This window comes from Schistocerca cancellata, chromosome 1, assembly GCF_023864275.1.
Source record: "Schistocerca cancellata isolate TAMUIC-IGC-003103 chromosome 1, iqSchCanc2.1, whole genome shotgun sequence".
Taxonomy (NCBI): Eukaryota; Metazoa; Arthropoda; class Insecta; order Orthoptera; family Acrididae; genus Schistocerca; species Schistocerca cancellata.
Window position 1 is genome coordinate 1,070,470,595 of NC_064626.1, and position 24,978 is coordinate 1,070,495,572.

Here is a 24,978-nt window from a genome sequence, read left to right on the forward strand (position 1 = left end):
GCTCCTGTCTGTGATGCAGCGTTAAGGGTAACCGCAGCCATGGTCTCCGAGCTGATAGTCAATGCTGCAGCAAACGTCGTCGAACTGCTCGTGCAGATTGTTGTTGTCTTGCAAACGTCCCCATCTGTTGACTCAGAGATCGAGACGTGGCTGCACGATCCGTTACAGCCATGCGGATAAGATGCCTGTCATCTCGACTGTTAGTGATACGAGGCCGTTGGGATCCAGCACGGCGTTGCGTATTACCCTCCTGAACCCACCGATTCCATATTCTGCTAACAGTCATTGGATCTCGACCAACGCGAGCAGAAATGTCGCGATACGATAAACCCCAGTCGCGATAGGCTACAATCCGACCTTTATCAAAGTCGGAAATGTGATGGTACGCATTTCTCCTCCTTGCACGAGGCATCACAACAACGTTTCACCAGGCAACGCCGGTCAATTGCTGTTTGTGTATGAGAAATCGGTTGGAAAATTTCCTCATGTCAGCACGTTGTAGGTGTCGCCATCGGCGCCAGCCTTGTGTGAATGCTCTGAAAAGCTAATCATTTGCATATTACAGCATCTTATTCCTGTCGGTTAAATTTCGCGTCTGTAGCACGTCATCTTGGTGGTGTAGCAATTTTAATGGCCAGTAGTGTATCTTGGAATACCTGGGACCGATATCTTTCCAGTATCAATGTCTATAGTAGGCAAAAATCGCCGAGATTTTCTATTCCCGGAATTGATGAACTGTCTATATTCATAATCAAGTTTGTACGGAATCCTCAGAAGGCGAGTCGTGCTGGCACCTGGTCAGTTTTTCGTTTATTTAGTTGATAGGTGTTAAGATAGATAGTGTGAAGGAAATGGTCACATATGTAGACCTTTAGAGTCAGAAGCCACATTCGGTGTTTGCAGTAGACAGGGTCGGTACTAGGAAGAAAGAAAGATTAACGCTTTAACGCAATTTTGCCTACGAGGTCGTCAGAGACGAAGCACAAGCTCGGGTTGGGGATAAATGGGCAAGGAAATCGGCCTTGTCTTTTTCAAAGAAATTGTCACGGCATTTGCCTTAAGCGATGTAGGGATACCACGGAAAATCTAACTCTGGGTGTCCTCCTGAGAGTTCCTAGCGTCGCCCCGTTGTCTACTGTGTTCATTCCAATCTTCTTTTACTCCATGTACTCCTTCCTCTTCCCCTGTACATTTCCTCTTTCTCCTCTCTATCCATATCCTCCTCTACCCTCCCTGTGCCCATCTTCTTCTTCTTCTCCCTCTGTCCATCTGCTCCTTTCTCCTTTGTCCATCTCCTGTTCCCCCCTCTAAGTCAATCTCCTCCTCCACCTCTCCTTGCCCATCTCTCCCTCCTTCCTCTCCCTGTCCATATCCTGCTCTATCCTTTCTCTGTCCATCTCCTCCTCTCTCCTCTCTCTGCCCACCTACTCCTCTTCCTGCTGTGTTCATTTCCCACTCGCCCTCTCTCTATCTCATCCAGCCCCCTATCTGTGTGTGTCTACTTCTTCTCCCTCTTGTCTGTCCATCTCTTCCTGTCCCCTTCTCGCTCTCTCCGTGTTATCACTCCTAACTCAATAGGAGGTTGCTGTTTCTTACCTCCACAGTATTTCTTCCCAGACAATAAGTAGTATGTGTACTAAGTTTGGTTGAAAAATGGTTCAAATGGCTCGAGCACTATGGGACTGAACATCTGAAGTCATCAGTCCCCTAGAACTTAGAACTACGTAAACCTAACTAACCTAAGGACATCGCACACATCCATGCCCGAGGCAGGGTTCGAACCTGCGACCGTAGCAGTCGCGCGGTTCCGGACTGAAGCGCCTAGAACCGCTCGGTCATCGCGGCCGGCCAAGTTTGTTTGAAATCGATCCGGGAGCTTAGGAGGTGCTTTTTACACCTGGCTTTGCCCTGGTATGCACGTGTCACATATTTAACAAATATTCAATATACAGTATTTTATACATATTTGCACACATAGTTCACCTGTACTTTGGCGAATTTTGCCCCTGCAGTTTCGCTTTCACGCAGCTTAATGTTTATGACATCATATCTCCTGAACAATGATATAATTTTGTAGGTAGATTCAGCGGCATATGTGGATGCTGTGTGCAAAATGTTTTGCGAGTAGAAGTAGTGGCGAAGAAGTCGTCGATTTAAACGCCTTGACTGATGCGGCAGTTTTTTACGTATCTCAATTTTTATGACGTCATATCTCCTGAATTACGTGCCGTACAGTGACATAATTTTGCAGGCACGTTCAGTGGTGTTTATAAATACTGCCTGCAAAATGTGTCGCGAATATATTTAGTAATAAAGAAATGATAAATTAAAACATCGTGCATTATGCTGCAGTTTTACTGCTTGAACAGCGAAAATGTAGGGAGCGATTAACTTTTTTCCTTTCACCATTTTATTGGGGTTGTCAGCTTGAAAACATTTCGTAAAGGTTTGAAATTACATTTAAAGTTTATTGTAAGTAACTAAGTGCTCTCATTCTCAAATACTGGATGAACAACGTGTGGGTACTCGCGCGTCATGGGCTATACTTTTTCAACTCCACTCCGACCCGTTTGATAAGGTAGGTGGTCCTTACCCCCAGAGCGATTCATTCCAGACATTAAATGCAGGGCTTATTTCAATAGTGGTACAAGTCCATTACCTCCACTTTTCTGTCTATAATGCTTCTGAAATTAATGAGCCAAACAAACAGAAAGAAAGCTTCATCTCTAGCAAGAAGTCATATGCTTGTATATTTCTGGTATCTCAACTGCAGATTTTTCAGCGCTCATTTAACTTTAGGTCTCTGTGTCTCAACATGAACAAAAATGGACTTGTACCACTATTGAAATAAGCCCTTCAAATGTCAAGTGTACCTAGTTTGGTTGAAATCAGTCCAGTGGTATAGGAGGAGATGTGCAACATATATACATTTTTATAATACACTATGTGATCAAAAGTATCCAGAAACCCCCAAAACCATACGTTTTTCATATTAGGTGGATTGTGCTGCCACCTGCTGCCAGGTACTCCACATCAGCTACCTCAGTACTCATTAGACATCGTGAGAGAACAGAATGGGGCGCTCCGCGGAACTCACGGACTTAGAACGTGGTCAGGTGATTGGGTGTCGCTTGAGTCATACGTCCGTACGCGAGATTTCCACATTCCTAAACATCTCTAGGTTCACTGTTACCGATGTGATAGTGAAGTGGAAACGTGAAGGGACACGTACAGCACAAAAGCGTACATGCCGACCTCGTCTGTTGACTGACAGAGACCGCCGACAGCTGAAGAGGGTCGTAATGTGTAGCAGGCAGACATCTATCCAGACCATCACACAGGAATTCCAAACTGCATCAGGATCCGCTGCAAGTACTATGACAGTTAGGCGGGAGGTGAAAAAAATTCAGATGTGTGTGAAATCTTATGGGACTTAACTGGTAAGGTCATCAGTCCCTAAGCTTACACACTACTTAACCTAATTTATCCTAAGGACAAACACACACAACCTTGCCCGAGGGAGGACTCGAACCTCCGCCGGGACCAGCCGCACAGGCAATGGCTGCAGCGCCTGAGACCGCTCGGCTAATCCCGCGCGGCGCGGGAGGTGAGAAAACTTGGATTTCACGGTCGAGCGGCTGCTCATAAGCCACACATCACGCCGGTAAATGCCAAACGACTCCTCATTTGGTGTAAGGAGCGTAAACATTGGACGATTGAACAGTGGGAAAAAGTTGTGTGGAGGACGAATCACGGTACACAATGTGGCAATCCGATGGCAGGGTGTCGGTATGGCGAATGCCCGGTGAACGGCACCTGCCAGCGTGTGTAGTGCCTACAGTAAAATTCGGAGGCGGTGGTGTTATTGTATGGTCGTGTTTTTCATGGAGGGGGCTTTCACCCCCTATTGTTTTGCGTGGCACTATCACAGCACAGGCCTACATTGATGTTTTATGCACCTTCTTGCTTCCCACTGTTGAAGAGGAATTCGGGGATGCCGATTGCATCTTTCAATATGATCGGGCACCTGTTCATAATGCACGGCCTGTGGCAGAGTGGTTACACGACAATAACATCCCTGTAATGGACTATCCTGCACAGAGGGCTGACCTGAATTCTGTAGAACACCTTTGAGAAGTTTTGTAACACCGACCTCGTGCCAGGTCTCACCGACTGACATCGATACCTCTCCTCAGTGCAGCATTCCGTGAAGAATTGGCTGCCATTCCCCAAGAAACCTTCCACCACCTGACTGGACGTATGCCTGCGAGAGTGGAAGCTGTCATCAAGGCCAATACCATATCGAATTCCACCATCACCGATGGAGTGCGCCTCGAACTTGTAAGCCATTTTCAGCCAGGTGTCCAGATACCTTATATCACGTAGTGTATATCTGTGTTTGTGTGATTACGCAGTAATCAATGTTTGGGTCAAGTAGGACGGTAAGGGTGTCTGTCAGATAGAACACAAAGTTGTTGGCTTTGGAGAGGTTGTCGGTTAGAGGCCCACTGTTATGCGGGATGAAGTATGCGTCAGTGGGAATTTTTTCTGAAAGCCTGTTGGATGTTTCCAGTACTTTGTTGACCTTACAGGTCATCTTATATGCCAGTCAAGAAGTCATTTTTGCTGCACAAAACTTTTATATATCAGTTTCCGTGAGGCTTCGAAGGAGCTGTGTCGTTTTTGCCTTTACCTCTTCAGTCTCAAATTGAATCACTCTTAGCTTAAGTCGCCAAAGTTCAGAAACAGAATAAACTCACAGAATGCCAAATCAGGTACGTAAGTTAAAGTTCACTGTCTGTGATTTTTTAGCAGACAAAAAATTACTTTGCTGACAAAGCGTTGCAAGTGGACACATTGCCCTGAGGCCGCCTCAGTCCCACATTTTCGCGCAGTACTTCTAAAACTTCGTGATTTTTTCGTTAGCTCTTCGAACAGCCATAATAATGTATTGGATGTTGAAGAAAATGATAAAGATTACCTCGACCTTTGAAGACTAATACATTCTTCCGTCGCTCGCAGCGAAGATGTTCGATTTCCAGAGCATGAATTGCCGCTTTGTTTCTAGATCGTACGTAAATTTCTTCGTCTCATTTTCTTTTTTTAAAATAAACTGGATTCTTCTCTAAGCCCTTTCAAAAGGTCAGAACAAATTCATTTTCTCCCCTCCTTTCGCCCGTTGCCGAATTCTTCTGGACTTATTTCGCAAACAAATTTTCCTCTACTCTCTTCTGCTAATACACGTCTAACAGCTCCTTCATTCATTTACATTTCAGCAGCACCATGAACACACAGCCTTCCGTGTCTGTCCATTGCTTCTCGAACTTTTGCAATCTTTTTCCTCGATTCTTGATATGCGTGGGCGACCTGGTTGGCCGTGATCTCCCACGGAGAGCCTGTAGAAAATCTCTTCGACATTCAACAAAACTCGTACGCAACACTCATATCCGCAAGCCGCACGTAACAAATCTGTGTTGTTGTATTTTAAATTACAATACAACAGAATCTTTATTAGCCTTTCAGTATGTTCGGCTTCGTCAGTGCGAGGTTTACTTTTACACAATTAGTACATTTACACACAAATACATGCAAAGCAGTATTTTACATTTCTATCTACATGCATGAACAAGTACGCCATTCTTCTTTCCAGTTTTGCTATGCATGTCTACATATTATTTGAGTAATAACGTTATACACGCACATATTATTTGTGTAAGTAAACACATAATAGACTTGTGTGCTAGAAGTATGGCCCTTAACTCATTATTTTCGTGTGAAATTTTGTGTTTAATCGCTGTTCAGTCTTCGTTCACTACATTGTCCAGCGAAGTGCAAGAATATGTTTGTAGCAACTCTTTGTCCACGCCTTTCTCGGCGTTAGGTACTCAAGCACAGTCACGCTGCGACAGATAGTTAATTAGTAATGACAGCAATCTCGCGTGTTATTATTCCTGACAGATTTTCGCCTACTCGTACGTAGTGCCCTTGCAAATTAAGATATAGAACGCTTAGAACACACACCGAGGCGCAGGGACAGTTATCGTTCCCTCGTACCATTCGCGAAAATAATAGAATGGAAATGCTGAAACTAAGTAAAATCCATCATACTCACAGCTCTGTTCCCACCCAACTGTCCGCACTTCCACCCTATTTTAAAGTTTTCCCTGAGCTATAAAGGGATCAGCTGGTAATCCGATTTTTCTATTCGCTAACTAACGGTCTTTACAACTTGTGTTGTGCTCAACAACGCTATCAATTAATGTGTAATAAATATAAAGCGTCCCGAGGTAGAACACTCTAATACTGAGATATGTGGCGCAAAATACACCAGAAACTATTTTCTCAATAAAAACATTTTTGCCTCTCGCAAGATCCTATTCTGTTGTTAAATTTTCATTTGCGCTTTGTGCACATTGCCTTCCTAATTTTGGTACGTCATCAGGAGTAGTAGGGTGAAGCTGATTACCGGCAGCAAACCGAAGTATAATTTATGAGCCGTAAGAGGACAATAAATAAGTTCTCGTTTGAGATTTCATTTCATGCACTTCTTACCGCAGTTTTACATTCCGACAGGACAAGTGCTTCTATCAGTAAAAATAGGATGCAAACAAAATTATCGAGCTATTAATGTGTCTGCTCTTAACGAATACCGACATATTATTAACTTGTTCGAGAGCGGTACGCCCACGTCCCTATATTAGCTCAAAATGTGGCTCACAGGTGGCGATCTTGTGGTGGAGCGTGATGTGTTATGGAATGCCGCAGTGAAGTTGTTTAGTTTCTAGCATTCCCAGTAGGTGGCCGTTGGATCTGGTGCGAGTGGTCATGCGGTGGTACAGTGCTGAGTGCTTGAAAATTTTGAAAATAGTGTCTGTAGATTTGAACAGTAGATTAACATGTGAAATAGACAGCTGTCCTGAACTACGCGTATTACTAACTGAGTGATATATACGATTAAAAGAGTAATTCATATTTACATTACGCTAAATCGAACATCGCCGTCTGTAAAAGCAGTGTCCTTGACTTCGAATAAAAATAATTATCCTGTTTAACCGTTAAGAAACATATTTATCGGTCATCGAATACTGGTGTTACAAAGTGCGATAGGACGAAGAGTGCAAAGTGGTATTGTGGTGTATATGTGTCAGAAACTGGAAGATGTCAGCAGGTATTGGGTTTGTTTACATCCACAAATCTTTGCATCAGTTATGTCAGTTTAATCAAACTTTGCCCTTCTTCCCTTCTGTTGACTCAGAGAATCAACAAAAAACCTCTGTACAGAGTATTAAACATAATGTTGGGATCCGGTGGGCGGTAATAGAATAAATTTGATCAAACATTTAAATGCAGACAGAGTGGACACAATTTTAGTGACTAGCACTCTTCATCTGTTACTCGCACGGTACATATTCAATATTAAAGAAGAAAACGCATTTAAAGCATTGCCCTCTGCTCCTCCATCACCTCTCCCATACCGCTCGTTTCGAGAAAAAAATTCAAACGCAGAGCGTTTCATACTGTATAACTTTCATATTTCTGAAACATATTCTCTTGAATAAAGAGATTGCAATAGTATATCATTTTTATTCCCACCTTTTCGCAGTTGGTACATCACTTTGGTGATCTAATTAACACTTATGCTCAATACACGTTTCATATACTCACCACTTATTTATTTATTTATTTATATTTGCACATCTTAATGACAAAGAACCAATGTGCATTGAATTTAAGAATCAATAAGCAAATTGCAGCTGTAAATATTGAACGTCTATTTAACCTAATAGGCCTACCTGAAACAACACAGTTCTCATTTTACACAGACTCATTACTATATTTAATTTACTTTTCATCGTTTAATGATGAGGATGCTATCCCTTTTTTATTATGATTCATTTAGAATTTCTGAAATATGATGTATAAATATTGTTTTTATGATATTCATGATAAACATAGGCCTTCTTATATAATCTGGAATGTTTTTTTTTTCTTCTTCTTCAAGTGATAGAATTAGCTATTGAACTTGTTTCACTGCCTTGACCCTTTCAAATCTCATAAATTTCACCACTCAATAATATGCTACAGTGGTTAAGACACTGGGTTCAATTTTGAGACAGTTTGATTCAAATGCTTCTACAACCATCCAGTTTTAACTCTTACATTGTTTCTCTAAACCAAAAGAAGCTAATGCTTGAGTGATTCCTCAACAATACCACTGACAAATTCCTTCTCTACCAGGGGTAAATTTCAGCTTGTGTACTGTCTTTAACGGCACCAATGCTGACATTAGGGTGTAACCATCCTTTTCTTCCTAAAATTTCTGTCATGCCTTAGGGGAAGGCTGGGCAAAGGATAGGGGTTTGTGTAGAGACATTAAATATTTGTGCAGTTGTGTGTGTGAGGTGTCTCCTCATTTTAAAGAATCTGGTATCTTCTTTATGCTTTATATGTATTTAAATTTCTTGTACTGTCAGTGTAATGTTTTACCACGTGCTTACTTGACATAGGTTGCTTTTTATTTTTCACCTCCTCTTTCAAGTTTCTTATCTAACAATATACATTCTTTGCTTTTTCAGAGCAGTATGCTAGAACATATGGCACTCACTCTTTAACTCCAGCTTGTTTGGGGGTCAAATGCAGATTAACAAAGATTCTTTCTTCTGGTGCATTGCTTTCTTGTGTTACATACACAGCCATCATCTCTGAAACTTAGATAGAAAAAAAAAAAAAAAAATCATGCCAGCTACCAATGATATGGAGCCTGCAGGTTAGCAGCCATTCTAAAATATGTGTAACATAATAGTTAATGACCATGGCCAAGATCGTAAATATAGTGGTATGTAATTTTAATGATTATTCACCACAATAATAAGTGACAGCTGTTGAAGACATTAAAGTGTTTTTGGATTTTTTTTTGTTTCAAAGAAGGTAGCCAATTAATCTTGTAGATAATGTGTTCTATGGAAATAAATCAACATAATATAACTGTGCAATTAGCATATTGATGTTACTGTTGGAATGACTCTCACTACTAGTGTTGTTTAACTTATTCCAGTGTGTCACATAAAATGAAGCTCTCTTTGTTGATGAAATTATATCATATTTTTGTATATGGGCTTCAGCAACATGTTATTGTTTTATATCAACATCTAGCATGTAAAATGTTTTCCTCTACTTATCAGAGGCTGTAAATTAAAGTTGTTACATTAAACAAGAATTCATGCAAGAGACAGAACTCAAAAACCAAATAAATCTCTCATTTGTCATACCAGCTGGATGAGAACGTATAATTGTGGAAGATATAGTAGTTAACTGAAGTATTCTCTATAAAAATGCCTGGAAACTTTCTTCATCATGTTATCACTGATATGAGGAGAAATACATTGACAGACATGGTCAGTTTGTTATATGGTGCTTACGGGAGGATTCAAATGTGGAGCCAGGCAAAAGGTAAAATTTTTGTGTATGCAAGGTGCATGTGAGAGTCAGGAGCTGTTTAAATGTTTGCTGCTGTTATGACAAACCTGAGCTTATTAACAAATCCTCTTGACAGTAGAGAAAACATATTAATTAGTTTTGTGTTGAGAATAATAATAAAGTGAGTGTACGCAATGACACGAATATTCATGCAGAGGCAATAGTCCATTCTTTTTGTGACACATGAATGCAAATAAGTTTGCTATTCTTGGAAGCATAATTTCATTATCTTTTGATTTCATTTTAGCATGTTCATATGTGACTTGTGTACACTTCCTGTGCATCAGTGTATTTGCACAGAGGTGGTGCAGTGTTAAAATGATAGTTTTGTTTTTTAGAGGAACTGGGTTCATAGCCTATTGTGGCCACCCTCATTTATTTTATCCAAGCATTAATGGTTAAGTCCAAATGAATACTGAAAAAATGCAAAAGAGAAGGTTTCCTCTGTTACCTGTCACTGTCCTTGTCATAACAGATCTAGTGTACTATGCATCTCGGTATGAAACATTGAGGAATCACAACGAGGAGGAGGAGAAGAAGAAGAAGAAGAAGAAGAAGAAGAAGAAGAAGAAGAAGAAGCAGCATAAGTGTTGCATGTTAAGTTCTTTAATCTCTAGTAGGTACTTGCAATTGCGATTTTTGCATTAAAAAAACCAAAATATGAAATACAAATCCCCATCCAAATTGATGTGGTGAGGAAAAAAGGAGAGAATAGTTTACTGAGAAAGTAAGATTAGAGCAATCACAGCAAGGGTAGCTGCTACTGAGACTAAGCAGGGGTTTGCGGTAAAGCTTCGGAATTTTAAATATAAGTTTCTTAATCGAGAATAGAAAACAGTAAAAGTCTAGATCTGGGCTAGTGGTTTGCTTGTATGATTTGCGCTGGATTGTTGTCAACATTTGAAGTGAGGTATGATGGGAAGGAAGGAGATGTATCAGCTGCTGGATCTACACAGCCAGTGAGACAGCAGTGAACAGATATTGTTTTTCGATGGAATATTGTCACGTTATCACATCAGTGTATTACAACAGTTTGAAGAATAATGAAGAGTATTACCGATATTGGCTGTCTTAGTTTAATAAAATATTTCGTAGTGTGTTTGAATGAAACTAATATATGTGACAATAGACTATTGATTGAATTTTTCTGAGTAAAACTGTCATATTCCAACCTAACCTAGACCTTGGGGTAAGTTACAGGTCTGTTTTTCACCAAAACCAGGTTTTTTAGCACTCACATTCATTGGCTTGGCCAACTCACAACCAAACTGTCACATTTCAACCTCACCACAACCTAGTAATTTGTGACACATTCAGAAAAAAATCAAATATTTGTGACAATGAAGGTTATAAATTTATTTGTTGAGCACTTCACTTGAAGCAATTTAAGCTGGTCCCAGCCTATCCACAGTCTCATTATTAATGACATATACAGAGAAAACAGTCAAATTCTAATGACAACACTGAAGAATGGGAGCCCAAAACTGGTTGTGATAATAAAATAAATTTACCAATGATGTGGTATTTTCAACCTCTAGTGAAGAAGAGGATGGTGCCTGTTTCGACACTAAAAGTTCATTGCCTCTTTTCTCACTTTACATGAAAGTACTTCCTAATGACAAAACTGACACATTGCCAACCTATGAGCAGTAGAGAAACACCCGTGCCGGCTGCTGGCCCTGATCTAGACTTTTGCCACAGAAAACAGTTGAGAAACACCCTTATACTTCTTACAAATTCTCTTAAAGATATCATAAATTTATCTATGTTTGCTGATGAACTATTTTAAGAATATTGAAATCTTGAGGTTTATGTGCATGGTTTTTTACACATCTGTTGGTCTTGATTCAGTTCCTGTTTGCTCAGCAATCATTAGTGGCTGCTCTTCTTCTGATGCTAAGTTTCAAAAAGTAGCATTATTTTACAAAAAAACTTTGTGTGGGGTCATGTACTAGCATATTATGACAAAATATGTGAAGCCAAGTAAATTGAACTGCCAATACCAGATGTCAGCTATGTCTGGTAAGGTGGGAGTGTACATAACATTATCATTATGATGATATTGGAGAAAAGACTACACTTAGTCACTGAGACTGTTTAAATAAGTATACTGATTCATGTTCACGATAACCTGAATGAGTGGTCCCAAGTCATGGTATGTAAAACATTCACAAAACGTCAATAACTACCTCCAGCCTGCATTACAACCTCCATACACTGCAGGTCAGAGGCTTCATTTGGTTCTCGGTACACATGGCACCTTGCGTCCTTTGAAAAGAATTAAAATCATTACTAATTGGACCACACCACCAGTTTGTGTTGTTTGGCCCATTGAACATGTGCCTATTTATGTGACACAATGAACAATGGACTTTTGTGAGGTACCAGTCCAGATGTCCCTTTCATGCAGTTCCCTTCTCAGTATTTGTTCAAAAACTGGTTGAAACAGATGTATTATTCACGGACGGCAGAAATTCTTCTTGGTTTTTGAACCAATTGCTATTCATAAAAGGTATGACAATCATCTCTGGTCCCTGTTGATTTGGATGTTTTTGTGATCACGGTTCTGTCATGTTACATAGCTGTGAGTAGTACACCATTCCTTGTAGACATGATGGACAGTCTGCATTGATACACCAACAAATCGAGTGTAGCTCCTTTTTGCCAATCTATCATGTCTCCACATCACTCCATCTTACTATGCTCATCCCGTACAATCAACTGGGACGTGACATGAATGTCTATTTATAACCATTGCGTCTCAGCATATTTATTCCGTAATGAAATTTTTTTGCAAGTAATATATCTCGATTCCCAACCAGCTGCTCAATTCACACTTTCAGTACTAGAAATAAGAACAATCTACATAAAGACCTAAAATCACATACCTTGGACCAAAAAGGGGTCCAATATTCAGAAACACACTTTTCATTAAATTGCCAGCAATCATTAAAAACTTAGTTTCAGATTAAGCACAGTTTAGACAGAGTTTGAAAGACTTTTTGATGGGCAAATTGTTCTAATCTTTAGACGAATATCTTACTAGGGACTGTTAGACCAGATGAAGTAAAAATGTATGTTGGATTTCAGTTTTGACAGCACTAGGTCACAACAGTCAAGATTAGGTATTTTGTACATGATAAATTTATTAAAAGTGCCTAACAGTGTTTCATTCTGACAGTGGATTAATTCTGTAAATATTAGCAGTTCCAGTTTACTATAATGTAGTCACCTATTTTGACAATCTTGTAAAAAATGATCAGGGTAGTGGCTATAGTATTGAAATGTTTTATGTTTTTTATATTATTCATTCTAACATGTTCCACACCCACGAGAATCATCTCATTTTTGGGTCTATGGAACGAAAACTTTATATCTAATCTAATTTACCAGTACTATACCACCCCCACAGCCATCCAAAGCTCTTTGAAGGGGGTAACTAGTATGTTGTCCATCAAGCACATTCCTAGTGATACTACTGGAGAGTCATTGGGTGGAAACATTCTGTGACTAATGAATGGCGAAAGGAAATAATTTTTGTTAGCAGTGGTAACTATTTTCACTTGTAATTGTATTATCTGGAATTGTGAAAACTTAGCTTCTCACTCATCTTCACTGTGGAGATATGGCATCATATACTCTACTGTCTTTAAAGCTGTTAATTATAGCTTTTGCTCACGTTTTTTGTTACATAAGAAACTGTGACCTCAATGCATACATTCAGGAACTTCTCCCTTTCTGTTTGTTATTTTTATACAAAATTTACTCAATTACTTCACAAAGCAGATCTGAAAATTTCTAAAATTTTAGTATCACATTCCTCCCAATTAATGATGTATACACCATGTTATCCACAGGATGATTTAGTTAAGTAATGTGAAAGGTGAAAAATGTCACAAAGTGGCAGTAACATTTTTTTGTAGAATAAGTAGTTCCTGTTTAAATATGATTCAATTTAAACTCTGTTTTACAGATATTTTCAGTTGCTATATCTTTTTGCCATATTAAATGGAACACACACATTTCATGTCTGATAGGAATTATTTGATAAGACATATTATGGTGTCTTCCATCAAACAATCCACCAATGTTGTGAGTGATCCATCATGTATGATCACATTAAGTAGGTGTGCAGCATAGCAATAAAATATCTGAGTGAAACATGTTTTCCTTTCCATCATTATCTGACAGAGGTAGTACACAATCTCTAATGCCTATGACCATTGAGACATTCAGAACAACCTACTTTCCCTTGGTAAAGATAGGACAACAAAGTAGCAATAACCCATTCATTTAATGAATTCACGTATTATCATGACACGTGCATGGATTTCTTCTCATATGGAAATATTACCCTTTTTTATGTTCTTGTGACACAGACGTGTGTTCCATAAATGTGGTTTTGTGTTTTTGTGCTATGTGTTATGTGACAGTAACATAAGCTCACATTTTATGTACATTAATGTGTGCTTATAGTTTTGTGGGAGAGTAATTTTTGATGCAAGTCAGTAATGACAGTTACACATAATGATGAGCCAAACCAAAACATTATGACACTTTCCAGCTGTAGATTTAGTGCTGTCTTGTGGCATTGTGAGTGCATCACATATTAAAGAAAGTATGTAAGCAGAATAGAGACATATGGGAAATCATTCTAGCAATGACAAGAGCTGCAAGTGGGGAAGTCCACTGACACAAGCAACATGAACAAAGGGCAGATTTTTATGCCCATTGCCTGGGAATAGACATCTCAGAAACAGTGAAGCCTTTCAGCTCTTGCTTGAGATATGACATCATATAATCTACTGTCTCTAAAGCTGTTAATAACTTTCGTTGGAATCAATGGAAAGTAGTTGAAAGATGAAGAAAGCACTAGTAGATGGCAAGGTGTTGGATGTCCACAATTTACTTGCTCTGCAAAGCAAGATAGGTGGTTACATGTGGCAGATGTGATGCTCGTGGAGCTGCACGTGCTTCGGAGCACGCCACGCAGTGCACATTGTTCAACGTTGGGCTCTACAGATGATGGTCCCCATGTGTTCCTGTATTGACTCAACAATGTCATCAATTATGATTGCTGTGGGCATGGGATCATTGTAATTGGACTCTGGCTTGATGGAAATGTGTTGGCTGGTCAGGCAAATTACTTTTCTTGTTATACCAGGTCAGTGGTCATATCTGGACAGGTTGTCATTCATGCAAACGAATGTTCAAAACATGCACTGTGCCTCAGATGCCGACTGGTGCGGGCAATATTATGGTTTGGGGGATGTTCACCTGGGTTGCACGGAATCTATGGTAGTAAGTGAAAGCACTGTGGTGGCCGTGGACTGCATGAACAGTGTTGCAGACCACCTACATCCCTTCATGCTGGGTGTCTTCCCCAATAGCTATAGTGTCTTCTAGCAGGATAACTGTCTTGTGACACAAGGCCAGAATCATGCTACAGTGGTCTGTTGCGAACTCATATTGATATGTTTGACAATTAATGTACCTGATCTGAGCCTGATACAAGACCTCTGGGACACTATCAGGCATTGCCACCACACACACAAACCAGTGGTTCATAACTTATGAGAATTGTGTAACTTGTTTGTCAACATCTAGTGCCAAATACCTCTGGAAACCGACCAAGTAGTTGCTGCCTTACTGCATTACAAAGGTGGACCTACATGCTATGATGCAGTTGATCATAACGTTCTTGCTCATCAGTGGATACTTGTGTATGCCACCTACTGCCAATGAGAAGTTTCTTTAGGACTGATACTTATTTCAAGTGTTTTAATAGTTAAAGAGATTAATTAATTTTGTAGTTTGTGGGTATGAAGATGCGAGATTGAATGGCTGAAGCAGTTTGAACAAAACAACACAAGTGCACATCCATCACTTCAGTATAGTTGCTGCGGCAGAGGGTAAGAGAGATAGAGATAGAGAGAGAAGGGGGTGGAGGACAGGGGGGTGCTCCTGCCATGATGAACTAGATAGTTGCAGTATGTCATGGGACTGGGACACCGTCACACCTCGTAATGGATGCTGCTGTGACACCTCACCACAGGATGTGATAGATGTGTAAATCAGTTTGTTTGTGGTGAGATTGTCAGTGTTGGATAGGTAATCCAAACAGTGGACTTTTCACATGCCTCCCTGTCAGGGATGTGGTGTGAGTACCTTGATTTGGGGAAAATTACTGCCACCGAGAATCAGCTGCTATGGGTGTTGATGACAAGTTAGTGTCACCTGTCACTGTGCATAGATGTGCCACAGCACAATAAATCACTTGCAAATACATTGCTGGCTATAAAAAATTGGGTATCAGCCACGCCATCCAGAATCATTCTCTTGATTTGGAATACAGAAACCACAATCCAACTTGTGTACCACTGTGCATTGCACTTCTCAGGACAGAGGATTTGATGTAGGAACAATGGCATTGAATGCTCAAAGGTTATCTGCACTAATGAGATGGTAATAGTAACATTGGTGAAGCTTGCAACCCACATAAAAATGCATAGTTTATAGACTTTCTCATTCATATAACAGATTGAACATAGGCTGTTAACTTGCAACACTACATTCCACTTCATTATCTGTCTAATGTAAATTCAAAATACAGAAGTCGGAGTTACAGATTAACGATGACACAGAAATATGGCACTTATCAGCCAAGTACAAGGTTTTGTTCACCTGTAAACAGACTAACAACAGAAATGGAGGTAACCAATGAAAAACTATCTTCCAGAACAGCTAGATTTTTTACTGGGACAAAAATTCATTGTGAGTGAAAGAATGCGGAAAGACAAAAAGTTTACAGGGCTCTCTGATTGTGAAGTGAGATCTACATGTATATTTTGTGTTTAGTCTTGCAGTGTACTGTTTTGAAGGTTTGCATACCATGAACATTCTTTTTATGTCCTGCCCTGCTCTCAATCGTGCTGCATTCTGATGCACTCATTTAGTCTAGCCACTAGCTCAATCTGATGGCTACCACCTACCCCGTCCCTTCCCAACCCAATGCAGGCAACCTGATCCCATAGCCTCACACCTGAGCAACCTGTCTTCCATCGTCCTCATCCCCCCCCCCCCCCCCCCCCCGTCCTCCTGTCCCCACTATATCCTCTGACCTGTTCTCACCCACCCCATATTCATACAATGGTGCAGTGGTTAGCACACTGGACTCGGATTTGAGAGGACGATGGTTCAAACCCACGTCCGGCCATCCTGATTTAGGTTTTCCGTGATTTCCCTACATCATTTCGGGCAAATGCCGGGATGGTTCCTTTGAAAGGGCATGGCGGAATTCCTTCCCCATCCTTCCCTAATCCAATGGCGCCGATGACCTCACTGTTTGGTCCCTTCTCCCAAATCAACCACCAACCCATATTAATTCACCCTTCTACATCTCACCACCATCCTCTGTACTCCCTATCCTCGAACCCAGTGCTCCCTGCTATGTTGAATGACATGACTGAAAAACAGATTGTTACTTGTTTCATTATGTTCTAGGTTTATTGCCATTGAAAATGTGCAAATTATTCCTGTTCAAAATGCAGCATTCAGACAATTTAATAAATACTTTCAATTGTTTCACCTTCTATATGAACTAGGTTTAGAAAATCTCTTTCACAAGGAAGGTAGTTTTAAATTTCATATAACGTATTTTTAAAGTGCATAATATCTGGGACATATTACATCAGACCTGAAATTTGTGATGTGAAGTGTGACATGGCAGTGATGTAAGATTAGGACCTAGCAAATGGGCTTCAGTCAAAATTTATTAATGTGTTGTAGCTAATTTTACAAGACTGGGATACATGAATAGATTCTAAAAATTAACAGACTAAGCAATATTTTCATTAGAGTTTCCAGGGTTGTGCCTAAGTGTAAGACGCCACTGGGAAATAAGTTTCTGTTAGCATTCAAACTAAAAATAAACTAGCGGTATCTGTTAGTTTTAAAATTTTACAGAATGTCCTTCAGCTAATTTGTAAAAAGAAGAGGACATTATTCTAACTTAGACTGAAGAATCAAAAATAGTGTTAGAAAATAATTTGATGGAACACTTTTATTGCATTTTTTTATTGTGTTCTTTTTTTCTAATTTATTTTGAATAAGTGTCGTGATTTTTTGTCAAGGGTTTCCTTTTTTGTATTTCATTTGTAGCTTTTTAATATTTATTGGCTACTTCACTGATAAGAGCAAGCTATACTGTAAAATCAATATGTTATATATAAATACTAATTTTTATTTTCAGCGGACTGTCGCAGTGTGACAGACAGTGTCGGAAGTCATAGTGACCTGTCTGTGCACACTGCATCGACAGCACAGACACAGTTGCAGCGTCCACGTATGGATGTTGTTTGTGTAATTGACCTGCATCAACCAGACTATCTGGCTCATAGAAAGAGAGCTCTAGAAGAAGTCCGCCAAGCGTGTGCTCTAGTTAATGCTGCTATGAATCATATACAGGTAATTGCACAAAATAACACACACACACACACACACACACACACACACACACACACACACACACACACACACACACACACAGAGAGAGAGAGAGAGAGAGAGAGAGAGAGAGAGAGAGAGAGAGAGAGAGAGAATTGTTTGGTATCCTGTGGTTTGGAGCCGAGTGGGAGGTCTCAACTAGAGACTCGGTTGATTCTGTGATGGTGTTGGCTCAGATTTCTGGACCTGCATTATGGGACAGAGAATTGTGGGATTCCCCTCGATAAGTCGGGTGCACTACACAGAGGTCTTGTCTGCTTTGAGCCGAGCTGGCAAAGCGCGTTGCGTGCAGGGAGCACGCAGCACTGTTGGGCTGGGCCGCATGCCGATACGCTCTTTAGGCCTTCTTTTCAGTCTTCTTTGGCAGCAGGACGGCCTGGATGTTGGGCAGGACACCACCCTGTGCGGTGGTGACGCCCGACTAGAGCTTGTTGAGCTCCTCGTCGTTGCGGATGGCGAGCTGCAGGTACTTGAGTAGCAGAGTACTTATGGTGTGCATATGGGGCATTTTAATGCTAGGCAATTATCTGATGAATGATCACCAGTTGATGTGAAAAAGGCTGATATTAGATTGTGTACAAAGTAGATGCTTTGAATGGTAAGATTTTAGCAGTAAATTACTGTAGTATTGGTAACAAAGTTCCTGAATTTACTGCCCTCCAGGAAAGCTGCCACATTCAAATTATGCTCGGAACTGAGAGCTAGATGGAACTTGAAGTAGAAAGCTCCAAAATATTTAATGGGACGTGGAATGTGTATATCAGAAAGATGGGTTAAATGTCATAGGAGTGGCAGTATTCATCGCAGTCGATAAAAATATTGCATCTACCGAGGTTCAAATTGAGACTGACTGCTAAAGTATTTGGACATGAGTATCTGCCCTAGATGAACTGAAGTTAATTACTTTTACCATCCACCCAATGCCATCGTAACAGTTTTAGAATCATTCGAAGAAAGTCTACACTAGTAGTATGGAAACACCTCGACTTTGAATATTAGTCGGAGACAACTTCAACATATCGAATATATACTGGGACATCTGTGGATTTATTACAGGTGGTACAGACAGTATTGTGAATCAGTTGTGAACACATTGTCCGAAAATAGTCTTGAGCAGTTCGTTCAACAACTCACAAGCAATGGAAATATTTTAAACCTCGTGAAAAATCAGTTGGGCAGGAGGACTGTACAGCTGTACCTTGGTTTGATCGTCACCCAGACTCCAGTAAGCTAGGTGTAGAAATAGGCTTCCCTGGCATATGAGAAGCAGCCAAAAGAGTTGAAAACAAATAAATGGGTGGGTTCGGATAGAATCCCAGTTCAGTTTTATAGAGAGTACTCCTCGGCACTGACTCCTTACTTAGCTTGCATTTATCATGGTTCTATCACTCGTAGCCAAGTTCCAAAAAAAAAAAAAAAAAAAAAAAAAGCACAGGTGACTCCTGTGGTATATGAAAGGTAAAAGAAAGAACCTATAAAGTTACAGACCAGTGTCCTTATATCAGTTTGCTGCAGTATTTTTGAGTGTATTTAATGTTTGAATATGATAAAAATCCTTGAGACAGAAAAGTTTCCATTCACAGATTAGAAACTTTCGCTTGTGCAAAACTCAGCTTGACCTTTCTCGCACAATATCTGTGAACCACATATGAAGGACAACAGCAGATTCCATATTCCTAGATCTTTGGAAAGTTTTTAAAATGGTGCTCCACTGCAGACTGTTAACAAAGGCCTATGCATGTGGAATCAGTTCTCAGATTTGTGAGTGGCTTAAAGACTCTCTAAGTAATCAAACCCTGTACTTTGTCCTGTATGGTGAGTGTCATCAGAGATAAAGGTGTTTTGCTTCTTCTCTCAGTAACGACATTCTTTTCATGAGCAGGAATAAAATTATTTGATGAAAATACAGTGCTTAATAAAATGAAATTGGTCAATATTTGTTATTATCTCATTGTGGACAGGTTGATCTTTTGTAAATGAAACTACTGTGGGTTGTTATATCACAAAAATTCTGTAAAGGCCCACACTCATCCATAAGAAACTGCAGTGCTCTATGAGCTGTCATAGCCATAGTCCATAGTATTACTAAGCGTACTTACATTGATACTATTTAAATGTTGTAAGTATGTGACAGATTGATGGAATTGTATGATCAATATTTAAAAAATCCAGCAGTGAGAACATCTGATGAGGAGCAGTTCTGATATGGGTCACAGTATTTAGCTGATTCTTCAGTTGTGGTGGACCAAGAAATCTGTGCATTGAACATTTGTTTGGTAATGCAATATTAATGATCTAAGGACTATTAGCCTACTTTGTTAGTAAAGCTTAAATTTTTAGCAGCTGTTTCATTGTTCCTGTCTGGTATTTAACTCCATTTCTATGTCATGTACTTTTTGTAATATTGTTGTTAGACCTGTTAAACCAATGATAAAACTGTGTGTGTGTTGGAAGGGGGGAGGGGGGATAATGAGGGTTAGTTTTCTTTTAGACAAATTTTTTTGTACCCATTCGTACTTCAGCTCTATTTATCAATTTGTAATTATTTCTTAACTGTACTTTCTTTTCTAGTTTGAAAAACTGGATTTTGGTGAAACAAATGTGTTGGATACATTTTATAATGCTGATGTGGCAGTCGTGGATCTGTCAGTACAGATTCAGCAGAGTTCTCTCTTCTATCATTTGGGAGTTCGTGAAAGCTTTGGGATGAAGGAGAATATATTACTATATAATGACTTTGATACAGAGGCAACTTTAAGACTGAAGGTAAGGTGTAATATGTGAAGTAGTGTAAAACGTAAATAGATGTTGCAATAAGAAATATTTCACTTTCTTATTTGGCACATGAGTAGGACTCAAGCAAGTATTCGAACCAATGGATAAGGGTGAACCAAATGAAAAATAGACATCGGGAGAAAAGTAAGTAAATTGTTTTTATTTCAAAAGTAATTGCCATAACTGTGAATAAGTTTATCCCATTGTGAGATGGTCAGTTCCTTCATGAAAAATTGTTTGTCATTGCCTACAGAACCATGATTGTACTCTTGCGATGCGCCTCTTCAGCTACAAATATCTTTCTTCAGGGCTCCAAAAAAGTGGAGATCACATGGCAAAATATTGGGACTATATGGCAAATGTGTAAAGGTTTCCCAGTGAAAATTGTGCAAAATAGTCAAAAGAACCAGGACAGTGTGTGGACTGGCATTATCCTGCAACAGAATGTTGCCATCCGTCAACATTCCTGGGCATGCTTCAATTTTTGCAAAGTGTTTACAGATCATTGGGCATTAATTGTGGCACCTTGTTCCAGAAAGTGAGTGAGCAGTGGGCCCTTGTAATCAAAGAAAAAGGTCATCATGGAGCTGGAGTGCTTGTTGTTTCAACTGCACTGCAGCAGTTTCACTAAGAATCCCTTACACATCCTTCATTCAGTTCTGATCTCTCCCCGTGCAATTTCCAGATTTTTAGAGCCCTTAAGAAAGACATTTGTGGCTTTCAGATTGCTTCAGGCGAGGAGGTAAACACCTGGGTACACTCCTGGTTCTGTAGACAACTGCAGACATTTTTCTGTGAAGGCGTTCTGCATGTTGCCTCACAGTGGAAAAATGTATTAACAGTTATGGCAATTACTTTTGAAATAATGAACAGTTTACTTACTTTTCTCTCTCTGTTCGCTCCTCATATACATTAAAAGGTGACCTGCAGATCCATTAAGAGTGAATATATTTGTGGGTGTACTATAAGTCATTTAGGCGTAGCAATGTGGTTATAGAAAGTGACGGAGGACAGCCTGTGTTGACCAAAAGTTGTGGTAGTTGACTTGTTGCTTCATACAAAAGTTGTGGTAGTTGAATTGTTACTTCATCTCTCTTTGGACAGCCAAAGAAGATGAGGTTGGCATTCCTGTATTTACCACAGTAACATAGAGAAGATGCCACCAAGCCAATATGATGTTGGTGTTTCCTGCGGCAGCTGTCATTGAAAGTGAGGTTGTTATAATGTTTTTTAATCTTTTGGAGCATTGATGCTTCTCATGCCAGAAGTTAATAACCAGTACTCGATTAATCTTCACATATTTGGTGCCTTTGTATTTGAATGACTCTTGCCATTATGTATTCCACTTGTCTCTGAGTATTGCTGTGAGGATATTTAAAAGATCTGCTGTTGGTATGTTACCTCTCTTCACTGTTGCTTTGGGGTATCAGTCTGCTGATTTCCACTGGTGAGCTTCAGTGTTAGATTCATTGTATTGTATGTCACTGGACGATTGTTTTGTCCACTGTAGAGGTAGCTCAGTAATTCAAGTGCTGATCTGAAATAAGAGAGGTTAACGATCTGATCAGAAAGATGTTTCTCAGCATAAAGAAGTGCTTGTTTAGTCACTAGCTCAACTGTCATTCGGGAGTACGACGGTTCAATCCTGCGTCCGGCCATCTTGATTTAGGTTTTCCGTGATTTCCCTAAATCACTCCAGGCAAATGCCGGGATGGTTCCTCTGAAAGGGCACGACCGACTTCCTTCCCCATCCTTCCCTAATCTGATGAGACCGATGACCACGCTGTCTGGTCTCCTTCCCCAAAACAACCAACCAATCAACTGTCATAATAATAATTTCCTCGTACAGCATGACTTTTTAACTGCTCTGATAGATGATAACCCAGTATGCGCACCCACATTCATCTCTTTTTTTCAAAGTGTTGGTCTAGATGACCCTTGAGTTTTTATGATTAGATATATACTAATTCAAAACACTGTCATTTGAATAACCGTAGCCAAAGTCAGGATTGTGTGGGCTGGGACCATTTTAATAAAAAGTTCCTACTTAAGTATTTGTGACGTGGTATGGCTCTGTGGCCAGCACTAAGAGAGCATTACTTGGATTAGATTTCATTGCTCTTGGAAACATTTTAAGTGCTTTATACTGATATTTATCTAGCCATCTGAGACGTGCCCAGGTATGGAAGTGATGGTATGTATTGTTCCTTCCAGTTCTGAATACAAACATGCTTTGTGAGCAATGTCCTCCGAGTGGTGCAGTCTCTTTCATTAAAATCTGATTATACGGTGAAACAACACCAAATATGAGTATATTATGGAGCAATGCTAGAATTACATTCTAGTGACAAGTGATAATTTTTCATCTTTTACTCCATTGTCACTCACAGTAATCAAATTAGAGTAGACAATAATTTTTTGGTCAGCTGTACAATTAGGTCTTTCATCTTTATATGGTTCTTTCTGTCAAGGTCCCCCCTCCCCCCTTTTTTTAGTTAGTTAGTTGTACTCTCACATACCTTTGAACAGGAAAATGATATCTCTAAGGGATCTATGATAAGTATAGTAGTCTGCTATAGCAGTCAGTTGTATTACATCTGACGTTATGACACCTGTCTAATCTTCATCATTTGCGGATGACTTCACTATGTTCTCTCCTTTCCAAAGTTTTGAAACAATAGCTCATCAATTTTGACTGATGATTGGGTGATAGGTGTGGCATTTGTATCATTTTTGGGGGTAGGAGAGGTTATCAGTCCTCTGGCGAGTTTGATGATATCCTCTGGTCCACCAATCTCATCTCAGAGTAGCACATCACCCAGGATTGTTACTTGTCCTATATATTCCAGTCTCTGCCTTCCTCTACAAGTTTTGCCCCATTGTGGGTCACTCTTAGTACCCTGGACATTATTCTCTGATGTTGTGACACATGTCCTAATATCATGTCCCTTCTGCTGGTTTGTGTGTGTGTGTGTGTGTGTGTGTGTGTGTGGTGTGTGTGTGTATGATTGTATTTCTTTCCCCACCATTTATGTGGAGAAACTCATTTCTTACCTTATCAGCCTACTTAATTTTCAGTATCGTTTTTGTAGAATCACATTCAAATACTTTGTTTCTGTTCTTTTCTAGTTTTCTCAGTCTTCTGTACAATGCTTTCAGAAAGTTTGATACTAGTGGAATTCTTTTTATTGAGGAATGCACTCCTTGCTTGTACCAGTTTGTTTCTTTTTCCTCCATGCCTTGTTTTGCTTCCAAGAAAGCAGAACGCTGTCACTTTATCTACTATGAGTTCCCTAATTTTGACATTACATTTGTCGCATATGCTACTGCTGTTACTCCTTAATAGTGCAATCTTTCTCTGATTTACACGCAGTCCATATTCTTTGCTCAGTAGGTGATACAGTCCATACAGCAAGTCCTGTAATGCTTTACTTTCACAGAGGGCAGCAGTTTCATCAGGGAATCTTATCATTGGTTATCCTTTAACTTTGAACTTTAATCCCTCTTCTGAACTTTTTCTCATTTTTATGTCTTCTGTGGTAAGCGGGTTGAGCAGTAGACAAGAACTGCATTCCTATCATTGTATATTACTAGTCTTTGCCTGTAGCGTGCAACTATTTTTATGAGGATTTCAAACATCAAACACCAGTTTATGCTGTTGAAAGTGTTTTCTAAGACTACAAGTCCTATGGAAGCGTCTTGATGTTTCTGAAGTCTGCCCCCCCTTTTTTTTTCTCAACAGTATTTCATATTTTTTTCTTATTTATAGGACTTTTATCTGTACCTAACTTTGTTTTGGCTTTTCTTCTCCCCCTCAGTTCACTTTCCTCAGTATCTCTTTGATACCGGATGCTTCACAGTTTCTCTTCGTCCTTGCTCTCTTCTTTCATGTGAGTTTCATACTGTAGTCTACAAATGAATCCTCTTCTGTTCTTAAAATTCTTTCTGACTATATTTTTTTTACTTTGACATATTTTCATCTTTATGTGTTACATTGGTTGCTTTAAAACTTCTGTCTCCTCTTGTTCTGCCTTCCCAGAAGCTTGCAGTGTGCATACACCTCATGTGTGTAACCACACTATTAAAATCTCCAGAAACTTATTATGTGCATGCAATTTCCAATTGTAACCACACTAGAAGGAAAAAAAAAAGGTCCTGTGTCTATTACTTGAGTGTTCGAATCTCAGTATTTCAATTGCAACTGTTTATCTTCTTGTTATC

General features: G+C 39.7%; 1 protein-coding gene across 1 annotated transcript in view; it reads left to right on the top strand.

Moving 5' to 3' along the window:
* The first annotated feature begins 6,807 nt into the window (after positions 1-6,807).
* Positions 6,808-24,978, top strand: part of LOC126090833 (mitogen-activated protein kinase kinase kinase 15-like) — a 183,302-nt gene continuing 165,131 nt past the window's right edge. The window contains 4 exon segments of the mRNA XM_049907015.1: positions 6,808-7,168; positions 8,577-8,767; positions 17,729-17,943; positions 20,554-20,748. Of these exon segments, the coding sequence (XP_049762972.1) occupies positions 8,737-8,767; positions 17,729-17,943; positions 20,554-20,748 (441 nt within the window). The 5' untranslated portion in view covers positions 6,808-7,168; positions 8,577-8,736.